Here is a 13,804-nt window from a genome sequence, read left to right as displayed (position 1 = left end):
TACATTGTTATGTAGTTTGTCAGGTATAAGAGGTTGCTTTCCTAATGTATACAGTTTGCATTGTGAAGTCTGGTGACAGCTCTAATTTAAAAGGATTTTTTTTCTTTTATAAAAAGGATAATTTCTTTTGTAATATGCTGTGTAAAGAAAATTGGGAACAAGTCAGTTCCTTAGAAGCAGACTTTGATATCCATTGGCTGGTTGCACAAAATGAGGAAACAAATTGCAAAAAACAAATTGTGGGTCTAATGTATCTTAATAGGAGGCATTTACTTAGTCTGGTTACATGTTTCATCTGTTCTTTATTTACAGATATGGATTCATTTAAAGAGATTTTTCCATTTATAAAACATACAGTTCTGAACTGCACATCGTCAGATCTGAGATTGTATCTTCAGTCTCTGGTTGACATGGGAGTGATATCCTTGCAATATTATCACAGTTTGCTTGGTGAGAATGACATTGAAGACCTCTGTCGGAAAATAACCTTATCTTTACTTGAAAATCCTGATGGCTGTCAAACATTTTTTTCACCTACGCATAAAGAAGAGGAAACTCCAACAATTTGTAAGTCTGACATTTATTATTGACATTTTCTTTTTAAACGCTGAACAAAGTCAGCAAAGTGTAATGTATACTTGTATGTATTGTTTGTGTTTTTTTTGCTTTTGGGCCGATCCGCACCATATTTCATTCACTTTGGCTGGACAAGGTGTTACATTGTAGTCAATAAGATTTTAAAAATCTCTGTTCTTGTGGTAGGATAAAGACCACAGTCATTTTAGAAACCACAAACTGTCCTGTCCCTTGTTGGTTTTTCACAATTGTAGCTATTCAGATAGGCAGTATTGCAGCCTACTCACAAGTTCAGTGACCACGGAGAAAAGTGAGAGTGATTGAAAACTAAGCACAGTGCAATCTCATTCATACTATAATGAAGGCTAACCTAACACTTCAAGTTGTACCTATTATTAATAAAATGTTATTTCTTTAATCCTCACACAGGTAACGCTAAATAACAGCCAAGAAAAAAAGATTAAAGTATACACCAGTTATACTGCAGACACTGTTAGTTATTAATATCCAGAATTGGTGGGTTGATCTCCCTCCCCAACTCTTTATCATTTGTTAACCCTTCATCATTTGTCATCTGATTAGGGCTTATTAGCGTCTGCAGGGGGACAGCCGCCGAGGAGCTGGGGCGTCACAAGCCTTTCAAGAGGGTGCCAACCTCCGCTGTTAGGTAGGGACTAGCCTAGGGGTGAATGCAGGGTTAAAACAACGCCCCCCTCCCTTTTTTTTCTTTTTCATCCTGTGAGGGTATTTACTTTCTGATGTGTATTTTGTCCTAATTGTTTAAGAGAATTTCTCTTGTTTTTAAGTGATTTCAGTAAACAGTAGATTTTATGTGTATTTTGTGTGAGATCACCTCCAAAACAGGAGGAATTGTGCATTATGATGGCTTATTGGACTGCAAAGGACCCATACAGTGGGGGGAAAAAGTATTTGATACACTGCTGATTTTGCAAGTTTTCTCACCTACAAAGAATGGAGAAGTCTGTAGTTTTTATCATAGGTACACTTCACCTGTGAGAGACAGAATCTAAAAATAAAAACCAGAAAATCACATTGTATGATTTTTATATAATTAAATTACATTTTATTGCATGAAATAAGTATTTGATACAATAGAAAAACAGAACGTAATATTTGGTACAGAAACCTTTGTTTGCAATCACAGAGGTCAGACGTTTCCTGTAGTTCTTGACCAAGTTTGCACACACCGCAGCAGGGATTTTGGCCCCCTCCTCCATACAGATCTTCTCCAGATCTTTCATGTTTTGGGGCTGTCGCCAACATTGAGTTTCAGCTTGCTCCAAAGATTTTCTATTGGGTTCAGGTCTGGAGACTGGCTAGGCCACTGCAGGACCTTGAAATGCTTCTTACGGAGCCACTCCTTAGTTGCCCTGGCTGTGTGTTTCGGGTCATTGTCATGCTCTTACTGAGAGAAGGAGGTTGTTGGCCAAAATCTCACGATACATGACTCAATCCATTCTTCTTTCAATATGGTGCAGTTGTTTCCCTCACCATGCTTCACGGTTGGGACGGCGTTCTTGGGGTTGTACTCATCCTTCTTCTTCTTCCAAACACAGCAAGAGGGGTTGATAACAAAAAGTTTGGTCTCATCTGACCACATGACCATCTCCCATGCCTCCTTTGGATCATCCAGATGGTCATTGGTGTACTTCAAACGGGCCTGGACATGTGCTGATGTGAGAAGGGGGACCTTGCGTGCAGGATTTTAATCCATGACGGCGTAGTGTGTTACTAACGGTAATGTTTGAGACTGTGGTCCCAGCTCTCTTCAGGTCATTGACCTGGTTCTTCCGTGCATTTCTGGGCTGATTCCTTACCTTTCTCAGAATCATCCTTACCCCACAAGGCGAGATCTTGCATGGTGCCTCAGACCGAGGAAGATTGACAGTTATCTTGTGTTTCTTACATTTTCTAATAATTGTTACAACAGGTGTTGAATTCTCACCAAACTGCTTGCCTATTCTCCTGTACATTTGAATCAGTCTTCATTGCGCAGTCCCTCTTGGGTGGATCCCGCATTATTTTATATAGGCATTACATAGACGACTTAATCTTTTTATGGGATGGCACTGAGGATGAAGCACTCCTCTTTGTGGAAGAGCTCAATAAGAATCCTTGGGGTTTATCGTTCACAGCCACCCTGACTTTTTCAGCTATCCAATTTTTGGACCTGTTGGTGCAGTTCGATGACACGGGGGGACTGTTCACGTCAACCTTTTTTAAGTCTGTTGATGTGAACAGCTATTTGAGGTTTGACAGTGGACACCTCCCCGGTTGGATTCGAAACATGAAATATGGCCAATATTGGAGAATACGCAACAATTGCACGCGAGATTCTGATTTTTTTAATGAATCTCACATTTTAAAAAAACGTTTTCTGGAAAAAGGTTACCCTAAGCGGCTTCTACAAGGTGCATTTAATAAAACAAAAAGCCTCACACAAGAATTGTGTGTTGATAAGGTGCTGAATTCTAGATCATCCGTAGGTACATCTAATGATATTTCGCGGTGGAGTTTGGTAACAACTTTTTGCCAACCCCGCAATACTGTATATAACCTATTACAGAAATATTGGTATATTTTAAGAGCTGATCCAATACTATCCAACACTCTCCCTGAGAAGCCAATGGTCATTTATAGGAAGAATAGGAGTCTACAAAATCTTGTGGCACCTAGTAACATGACTATTAAAACAGCTGCGGCACACGAATCTAATATTGGTAATATGGGCTGTTACCAATGTAGCAGCCCCAGATGTCTGTGTTGTCACACTATCGTTGATGGAGCACTACATTTTATATCTAGTACGACTGGGGAAAGTTTTTTGATCAAACATAGATTAACATGTCAATCCACTTATGTGGTATATCTTTTAGAATGCACATGTGGCCTACAGTACGTGGGCCGCACTGTGCAAACTATGCATGCCCGTTTGAATAAGGACAGGCAAAATATTCGGAACGGGTATCTAATGCATAGTCTTTCTAAACATTTTAATGTTGTACATCATAGAGATTCCAATAAGATGACTCTTAAAATTATTGACCAAATAGACAAAAAGGAATCATATTGCTTATCGAATCTTATCAAAAAAGAAAGTTTTTGGATTTTCAAATTGGGGACACTAGCACCCGAAGGCCACAATCTCACTATTGAGAATGTGGCAAAATAAATTTTGACAAATTTTATAAATTTTATAATGATATAGTTTTTTAGGGTATTTATTGTCAGCGGCCATTCTAAGCTGAATGTGCCTGCCCTCATCAGATTGCAGCCGCTATACAGCTTGTAGCTGGGCTAGTACTGGCATGGGAGACTGGCTGGGAATCCCTGGTTATGATAATAATTTTATTAGTATTTAGCATTTTTATATATATTCTTTGGGGTTAATTGTTTGTTTAATTATAAATTTGTGGTTATAAATTTGTGGTTATGTTTTAGGGTTATTTGATTATGTTGTTTAAATGTTGAAGTTTTTATCTGTTTCTAATCTTAATATAAGGGGTTAATTGTCCTGTTGTTTTGTCATCAATTGATGGTCCAATCAGCATCTCTTGGACCCTTTTTAAACTTTCCAAGCCTACCCCCTTGTATCACCTGATGAAGACGGCCTGCGTGCTGTCGAAACTCGTTGTGGATTATACAAGGTTTTTTAATAAAAGGTCTCAATTGACCATTTACCCCTGTCTTATTCAGCGTTTTTTTATCCCCATCCATCACCCTAGCGCTTAAAATCACTGGCATACTCGCATTGCTTTCTATTGTTTGTCCCTTTGGGACCGTTGGTGGAGCCGCTTTGGGTTTTGTTTAATATCACTTGCTATTTTGGAGGAGCTAAGTGACATTTCCATTCACCGCTGTTGCAAAGACCTGCCTGCACATCGTCCAGGACCTGCATCACATGACAACTCACGTGACAAACCAGGAAGTGTTTGGGAAGCGGCTGTTAGAACCTTGCTGTTAGGTTTTTTTTCCTTTGCTGGTCACATGACCTTGTTGGCCTATTTAATCCTGCTCCGCCCTTCTGGCTTTGCTGGACTTCATTGTATATCTACTTTCTAGCTAGCCTGTGCTCTGTGTCTTGCTCTGTTAGTTTGCTTGGTTTACTGACCTCTATGTTCTTTATATTTTGTTTGTTCGTCTGTCTGCTACTATTTCTGTTAGGAGGTGTCCCATATTCCTCCCAGTCCTTAGTACTTGTAGGGATTCCTCCCCCACATCTATAGGTCTTCGTACAGACTAGCTTAGGACTTTAGCAGGTCTGATCGCAGGATCAGGTTCCCTGTTACATCGTAGGGATTCAGCTGAGTTCTATCGTAGGGACAGATCTCCTCTCTTTCCTTAGCTCTGGTAGCAGAACATAACAGTAAGTCCAGCCAGCAAATTCTCTAAGGAAAGATTTTTCTGTTCCATCATGGTGTCGGTCCAGGATTTGGCTCATCGCCTGCAGGGACTCTCTCTGGAAGTGGCCGAGCTCCGTCAGCACGTGAGTAACTGTTCTGGAGCACATTTCTTGGAGCCTAAGGTATGTTTGCCGGATTTATTTTTTGGTGAACATCGAGAATTTTTTTCATTTAAAAATGCTTGCTTATTGTATTTTCGTTTGAGACCCAAGTCCTCTGGGGATGAATCCCAGCGCGTAGGGTTCATAATGTCACTTTTGCGCAAAGAGCCTCAGGAGTGGGCCTTTTCTTTGCAACCTAGTGATACATGCTTCAGATCAGTGGATAGTTTTTTTTCTGCTTTAGGACTATTATATGATGATCCTGACCGTGTCGCATCAGCTGAGACTGAGTTGAGACGTTTAAAACAAGGATCAGGTAATGTCGAAAAATATTGTACACATTTTCGTCGTTGGTCCACTCAAACAGGGTGGAACGATTCTGCTCTGAAAAGTCTATTTCTTGCTGGGCTCAGTGAAAGGGTTAAAGACCTGCTAATTGCTTATCCTACACCTGAGGATTTGCAACAGGCTATGCAATTAGCTATACGGGTGGATAGAAGACTGCGTGCTAGGGTTAATGAGAGCAAATCCTCTGCTATGTCAGTTTCTGGTTATGATAATGTGTGTACTAACAGTGGTGAACCGATGGAGATTGGATCGGTGGCACCTCGCTCTCAAGAAAAAGACCGTCGTTTTTCGAAAGGCTTGTGTTTCTATTGCGGAAAATCTGGTCATTTGATTAAAGGCTGTGAGCTTCGTATGAAGAAAGAAAAAAAAATGGTCAGTCACGCCCGTATTGCCTGTTTAAATTCCAAGGGTATATTTTTAGCTGCTTCCACGATTGCTCAGGAAAAATTAATGGAATTTCGGGTGTTTGTTGATTGCGGGTCTACACTGAATGTAATTGATGGGGGATTCGTGGAAAAACTCAATTTAAAACCTGAACCTTTATCATCCCCCATTGCTGTGGTTTCTGTGGATGGCTCCCCTTTGAAGAATATTACTCTCAAGGTCTGTGAATTTCCTCTCACTATTAATGGTGTTCACCATGAGAAATTGGATTTGGTAGTGTTGAATAACTTGCCTTCTCCAGTAATATTGGGATTGCCTTGGTTAAAATGTCACAATCCTGTACTGGATTGGTCTACCAGTGAAATTAAATCCTGGAGCCATAAATGTTATGACAAGTGTTGTAACGGGCGTATTGCAGCTTTGGATAGGGGAGAATTGCCTGTTCCTATTCAGGATTTTTGGAGAGTTTTTTCTGAGAAGGAATCGCAGGTTTTGCCTCCCCATAGAGACTATGATTGTTCTATTGAATTTGTCCCTGGAGCGACTCTTCCTAAAAGTCGTTTATTTAACCTTACTATTCCTGAGAGGAAGGCTTTGGAGGAATACATACAGACAAGTTTGGCCGCCGGTCACATTAGGCCCTCTAAGTCTCCTGTGGCGGTTGGATTTTTTTTTGTAAAAAAAAAGGACGGCGGTTTACGTCCTTGTCTGGATTTTCGTGAGATTAACAAAATTACGGTACGCAATCCTTACCCACTGCCATTGATTCCTGATCTGTTTAACCAGTTATTGGGGGCCAAGTGGTTCTCTAAAATTGACCTTAAGGGGGCATACAATCTGTTGCGCATGAAGGAGGGTGATGAATGGAAGACTGCTTTTAACACTCCTGTGGGTCATTTTGAGAATCTGGTTATGCCTTTTGGTCTTACTAATGCTCCTGCATTTTTTCAGAATCTGATTAATGACATCCTTAGACCTTTGATCGGTAAAAATGTGGTTGTGTATTTGGATGACATTTTGATTTATTCGCCAGATCTGGAGTCTCATTGGCGGAGCGTGCGTGAGGTATTACAGTTATTAATGGACAATTCGCTTTTTGCTAAGCTGGAGAAATGTGAGTTCGCTGTACAGAGAATTAGTTTTTTGGGCTACATTATCTCCAGCAAAGGTTTTGAGATGGATCCGGTTAAGGTTCAGGCTGTGCAGGAATGGCCTAGGCCTATTGGTTTGAAATCGATACAGAGGTTTTTGGGTTTCGCCAATTACTATAGAAAATTCATAAAAATTTTTTCTAGTATTGTCAAACCTCTGACTGATCTCACCAGGAAAGGTGCTGATGCGGTTCAGTGGTCTTCTGAGGCCATTGAAGCTTTTGTGTATCTCAAGGAGAGGTTCACCTCTGCTCCCATCCTTATGCAGCCTGATGTTACTAGGCCGTTTTTGGTTGAGGTTGATGCTTCCTCTGTGGGGGTTGGCGCAGTATTGTCTCAGGATAACGGGGATGGATTACATCCCTGTGCCTTTTTTTCAAAAAAATTTTCGGAGACTGAATTGAATTACGATATTGGTAATCGGGAATTATTGGCTATTAAACTCGCATTTGAACACTGGCGCCACTTCTTGGAAGGTGCGGAATTTCCCGTTCAGGTTCTTACGGATCATAAAAATCTGATATATCTTGACGCTGCCAAGCGCCTGAATGCCCGTCAGGCTAGGTGGGCACTGTTTTTCTCGCGGTTTAATTTCTCCGTTACTTACATCCCTGGTACTAAGAATGTTAAGGCGGATGCCTTGTCTCGCAGTTTTTCTCCCATAGTCGGTGCTGAGAAAGAGGAAAACATTTTACAAGAAGGTGTTGTGATAGCTGCTTTAGACTCCGTTTTGGAAGATGAGATTCTTAAAGCTCAGGAGAATGCCCCATCTAACACTCCTCATGGGAGGTTGTTTGTGCCTGGGACCTTTAGGAGAGATTTGTTTGTTGAGTGTCACGAATCTCGGTTGGCAGGTCATCCCGGAATCTCTGAGACCAAGAGACTGGTGGGTCGCAGTTTTTGGTGGCCTGGATGGCAGAAGGAAGTCATTAAGTGGGTACGCCAATGTACTGTATGTGCTAGATCTAAGTCCTCACATACTCCTGCTGCGGGGTTGCTTTGTCCTTTGGAGGTCCCCAGTGCTCCTTGGACACATTTGGCTATGGACTTTATAACTGACCTTCCCCCCTCTGAGGGTTTTACTGTCATCTGGGTGGTCGTGGACCGTTTTAGTAAGATGTGTCACTTGGTTCCCTTCACCAAACTGCCCTGCGCTAAAACTCTCGCTAAGGCCTTTGTCAAGGAAATTGTCAGACTTCATGGCGTTCCTACTGACATTGTTTCTGATAGGGGTCCTCAGTTCGTGGCTCGTTTTTGGCGTGCCTTTTGTGACAGGTTGGGAATTCATTTGTCGTTTTCGTCCGGATATCATCCTGAATCTAATGGCCAGACAGAAAGGAAAAACCAGGATGTTGAGCAGTTCTTGCGTTGTTTTGTGGCAGACAATCAAGAGGGGTGGTCTGAGTTTCTGCCACTTGCCGAATTTGCTCTGAACAATCATACATCTTCTTCTGCTGGTTGTTCGCCTTTTTTTTGTTGTTCTGGGAGACATCCGTCGTTTGGGTCGTTCTCCAAGTTGGGATCTGCCGTGCTTGAGGAGGAGAATTTTTCCGGTGATTTGGAAAGAGTTTGGACGGATGTGCGTGGTAATCTTCAGGAGGCCAACAGAAAATCTAAAGACTACTTTGATAGGAAACGACAGGAGGTTTTGTTCGCTGTTGGTGACATGGTTTGGTTGTCCTCTAGGAATCTGCGGTTGAGGATTCCTTCTAAGAAATTGGGTCCCAAGTTTGTAGGGCCCTTTAAGGTGCTTCAGGTTGTCAACCAATCTGCTGTTAGGTTGGAGGTTCTTACCTCCTGGAGAATTAATCCGGTCTTTCATGTCTCTCTGTTAAAAAAAGCTGTTGTGTCGGATGGTGACGCCTCTGCCTCTGTTCCTCCGGTGGTGGAGGACGGGGAATATGAAATTTCTCGCATCCTTGACTCTAGACGGTATAGAGGTAGTTTGCAGTATCTTGTGGCCTGGAAAGGTTTCGGACCCGAGGATAACTCTTGGGTGAGGTCAGATGATGTTTCCGCGTCCAGACTTATCAGAGCGTTTCACAGGAGATTTCCTGATAAGCCTGGTCCTAGGGGATCCGGAGGATCCTCTTAGAAGGGGGGGTACTGTTAGAACCTTGCTGTTAGGTTTTTTTTCCTTTGCTGGTCACATGACCTTGTTGGCCTATTTAATCCTGCTCCGCCCTTCTGGCTTTGCTGGACTTCATTGTATATCTACTTTCTAGCTAGCCTGTGCTCTGTGTCTTGCTCTGTTAGTTTGCTTGGTTTACTGACCTCTATGTTCTTTATATTTTGTTTGTTCGTCTGTCTGCTACTATTTCTGTTAGGAGGTGTCCCATATTCCTCCCAGTCCTTAGTACTTGTAGGGATTCCTCCCCCACATCTATAGGTCTTCGTACAGACTAGCTTAGGACTTTAGCAGGTCTGATCGCAGGATCAGGTTCCCTGTTACATCGTAGGGATTCAGCTGAGTTCTATCGTAGGGACAGATCTCCTCTCTTTCCTTAGCTCTGGTAGCAGAACATAACAGCGGCACAACAATTGGTTGGGCTCCTTTGCATCTCCAGGCAGACAACACGGCATTCAGGCGTTTACCGCAGTTGTGCAAGGGTGCGCACCCTTCGGAGTGAGTGGCCTTTTGGCCCCCAATTACTTTTCATTTAATCTCAGGTGTCCTCACATTGCTCTCCTGTCTCTTTTTGTCTGCCTATTCTCCTGTAGCTCATTCCAGCCTTGTGTAGGTCTACAAATTTGTCCCTGGTGTCCCTAGACAGCTCTTTTGTCTTGGCCATGGTGGAGAGATTGGAGTGTGAATGATTGTGTGGACAAGTGTCTTTTATACAGATAACGAGTTCAAACAGGTGCAATTAATGCAGGTAATGAGTGCAGAGTAGGAGGGCTTCTTAAAGAAAAACTAACAGGTCTGTGAGACATAATTATTGCAGGTTGGTAGGTGATCAAATACTTATTTCATGCAATTAAATGCTAATTAATTCTGTAAAAATCATACAATGTGATTTTCTGGTGTTTGATGTTTAGATTCTGTCTCTCAGTTGAAATGTACCTACAATATAAATTACAGACCTCTCCATTCTTTGTAGGTGGGAAAACTTGTAAAATCGCCAGTGTATCAAATACTTATTTTCCCCACTGTATATTGTTCTTGCACCGGGGCCTCTTCTGCCACTGAATAGATATGTTTACATCAGTTCTCAACTGCTGTGAACCATGAAGCACCTCTGCCAAAAAATTGTGATACACTATGTCTTAAAACACAGTTGTGATTCTGCAAAATATATCCTTTTTTTAGGGAACAGCAGCATTACAGAGCTGAAACACAGATTCTGTGGTCACTTTCTTCCTCCGGATCTACAGAGTTGGAAGTCTGAAAGTGATATTAGCAGAAGCATTTTGAGTTTCTAAATTTCAAGGCCAACGCTGTGACATTTTTAATGTACAAAATAAAAAATCTGCAAATATGTATGACGCGCCCCCTGGGCCGTGTGTGGGGGAATACCCGGAGCCGGATCTCTGTGTAATGCTAGGGGTTGTAGTCTCCGTGGCGGCGACCCGGTCCCGTGGCTCAGGGTGGTCAAACCAGTGGCGGATCTGTTTATTGGGTTTTTAATGTTGAAATGTCCGACTACGCCACCCGTGGATTGAAGTCACTGGGAACCGCCGCTGCGGGGCAGACCGCTGAGGCTGATGTTGTGTGCGCAGCAGAGGGTAGTATAACTCCCCAAGGGAGGAGTATAGCCTCAGGGCAGTGAGTGCAGATGATGTTGGTGATGGTGCATGGGTGCAGCAGAAATGACTCAGAGTCCGTGCAGTGCAGTTCAGGGTCTTTACTGTTCGTAATGAAGAAGGCCCCACTGGGAGTATTGGCTAACATTAGAGGCCTGGTCAGTCTGTGAGCGAACAAGAGTCCCCCTGGCCAGGTGGAGGTGTAGGCCTTCCCGTCTGACTGCACTCTTCCTGGCTACACTGCTGTAGTCATGTAGTAGCCCACGTCCCTGAGTGTACTGTGTGGTGCTCACCCGTATAGCTGGTGACTTGGGGCCTTTGGTACCTTCCGCTCCTCGATGGCGGTGCCGGTCCCTTGCGTGTGACTGAGCCTCCGGGCTTTCTATGGCCAGAGGACCTGAAATCCCCTGCCAGGTGGTTTCTGCTGCTGGATGTGGATATACTCACAGCCTCGGACTCCGGTTCTCTGCGTCTTAAGCCAGGACGAGCTCTGCTAGCTCCAGTCCCTGGCCTTCAGCTCCTGTCTCCTACAGAGCTCCTTGCTGCTCCTCTGTCCCTCTCTCTGGAACTACTCCTTTACCCCGCCCCAGATCCAGTTTATAAAGGGCAGGTTCCTCCCCTCCCTGGACTGGGGCAGGAGGCGTGGCATGCAATAATGCTCCTGACCAGGAAAACCCATGCTCGCTCTCAGGCATGGTATTTCTACCACTGTGGCAACCAGACCCCTGGGGTGCCACAAATACAGCTGTCACTAAATAGTTAGAATCAATCTGTAGCACTAAAAAAAGTTTCTGTGTAGCCTTAGCCTAAAAATATATTAAAGGGAGACTTAAAGAGGTCAGGTTGCCCTACATTGGCAGAGACGCTGAGTCCAGTGATTGGCTGCAGAGGTCACATGTACTTATTTGGTGATATGAAAGATGCAGCCTGTCAACAAAAACCAGACCAGTGGCAAAAGATGTAGTGATGGCTTCGGAGAGGGAGAATAAAAGCAGATTTTATTATTTTTATCATGGGCAAGCTGATAGTGTAGAAAAAAAATATAGCTGGAAACCCCATGATAGAATAATATATGGTAAGGAGAAATACATAATTTAAGTTAGAACAAGAAAGAAGAATTATTTAGTGCCTTAGGTTCAGCTATAACAAGGGGTCATATGTCCTGAAATGTGGAAAATGGTGACATATTGGGGTATGGTGCATAAAACAAAGTGTCATCCTGCGAATAAGGATCCCTGCAGGTAATGCAGCAAATGTAATTTTTAGAAATAGTGTATTAGGGTAAAATTGATGCTGAAGTGCTGTCCAAATAGTCAATTGCTGGGAAAGATCACAATAATATGTGACTGCAGACTTGTGAATGCTCACAAAGCGCACAGTGCATGCTGTCAGGATTCTCCGTTACCGGCGCCGAGAGCAGGCAGGAGCATGACCGCAAATATGCAATTTTCATGCATGCAGTCACATGCCGACTAGACGCTAGCGGCCTTGCCCAATACAAGTGAATTGAACAAGGCTGGACATGTCTATTCGGAATATGGTTGAAGTACGGTATGCAAATCGCATACTTGCGGTCACATGACTTGGAACTGGAGAATCCTGACAATATGGCTGTAGTGTTCTATGTGTTCTATCCTAGGAATGTTCATTCATGATAATCATCTAGTGTAAATTCACCATGAGTTTTACTTATACCTCCAGTCCTTTGAAACCTTGTCTCTTTCTTGATATTATAGTGATAAAGATGAAATATTGCTCCATGGGTAGCACAAAAACAAGAGGCGCAGAGAAAAACTATGTTTTCCTTCCGGAATAAAGGATTGAACATGCTGAAATTTAACATGCGCAAAGGTGCATTTACACTGAAGGATTATCATGAACGTGAGTTCGCTGGAACGCTCGTTTCATGATTATCTTGCTGTGTTAAAAGGCTGCCAATCACATGATAAATAAGCAAAATGCTCATTCATCGGGTGAAATGATTTTTGCGTTGTACTCTCGGCAGCACACTGTCCTGTGTAAACAAGACCTGTGCTGTCCAGAACAATGGCAGCCTATGAGTACTAGTGAACAGTCTATTACTGATTCTTCAGTGCACAAGGGAACTGCGATCTGCCTGTGTAAACAGGCAAGTAGACAACCGCCGAACTGAGGCTGCGCTTCATAGGAGACCGCGATTTTGACTGCTTACTGCAAGCCTGCAGTATAAAATATTAGTGGTCAGACAAGTAGAGGTTCGAGTCACCTAAAAAGACTTAAATACAAAGTAAAAAAAAAAATCTTATTCACATCGTGGGAAGGGGTCCTCACGATATTGGCTATATTATATAGCTGGCATCTGTTTCTAACACCCAAAGCTGGCACTAAGTTCAAGCCACAGCTGTTAACCATTTTAATTTCTCGGACAATCTCTTACAGCAGCATTTAAATAAAATGCGTACCGATGCCTGCGTACATTGGCTCTCATCACCCCCACACCCTCCCGCGATGTGATAGTTACTGATAAGTTACTATGACAGCTTAGTCTCTACTGGAGACCCCCTTCGCAGTCAATTGGGTCCTATGAAGCTCAGCCTGGGCTCCATAGGAGACTGAGATTTTCACTATATACTGTCCTGCTCATCGTTATTGGCACCCATGAAGTTTAAATACATAATGTGGAATATCTGCTGAAAAAAATGAATCAAGTGAAACAATTTTTTGTGTAGAGCATTCGTGTTAAATACAATAGAGCAAATGATAAACAATAATTTAAAACAAAAAACAATGGGAGGGAAAAATATAAAAACCGAAAGCTTGTTGTGACACAGGTATTGCCACCTTTTACATTAATTTAGTATGGAAACACATTTTGACTCGCCTGTAGTAAATCGCAAAAGAGATTGACCTGTGATTAATTGTCGGTGCCCATGTGACATGAATTAGCCAATGAATGATGACTTCAGTCTTTTAAAAAGCCACATGGTAGGCCTTGTTCCTTTGTCACAATGGTGAAGACAAAGGAGCTGTCTGAGGACATCAGAACAGCTATTATTAGCAAACACAAGACTTACAAAGGGTATAAGGCCATCTCCAA

General features: G+C 42.7%; 1 protein-coding gene across 3 annotated transcripts in view; it reads left to right on the top strand.

Moving 5' to 3' along the window:
- The first annotated feature begins 218 nt into the window (after window positions 1–218).
- The window catches only part of CIITA (class II major histocompatibility complex transactivator), a 107,584-nt gene continuing 93,998 nt past the window's right edge, over window positions 219–13,804 (top strand). For all 3 annotated transcript variants that reach the window (XM_073647741.1, XM_073647742.1, XM_073647739.1), the window contains exon 1: window positions 219–567. In XM_073647741.1, the coding sequence (XP_073503842.1) occupies window positions 249–567 (319 nt within the window). In that variant the 5' untranslated portion in view covers window positions 219–248. The remainder of the gene's footprint in view (window positions 568–13,804) is intronic.

Source organism: Phyllobates terribilis, unplaced genomic scaffold (assembly GCF_046119375.1).
Source record: "Phyllobates terribilis strain yellow unplaced genomic scaffold, ASM4611937v1 Scaffold_9__5_contigs__length_417890890, whole genome shotgun sequence".
NCBI lineage: Eukaryota > Metazoa > Chordata > Amphibia > Anura > Dendrobatidae > Phyllobates > Phyllobates terribilis.
This window is presented reverse-complemented; position numbering and strand designations above follow the sequence as displayed.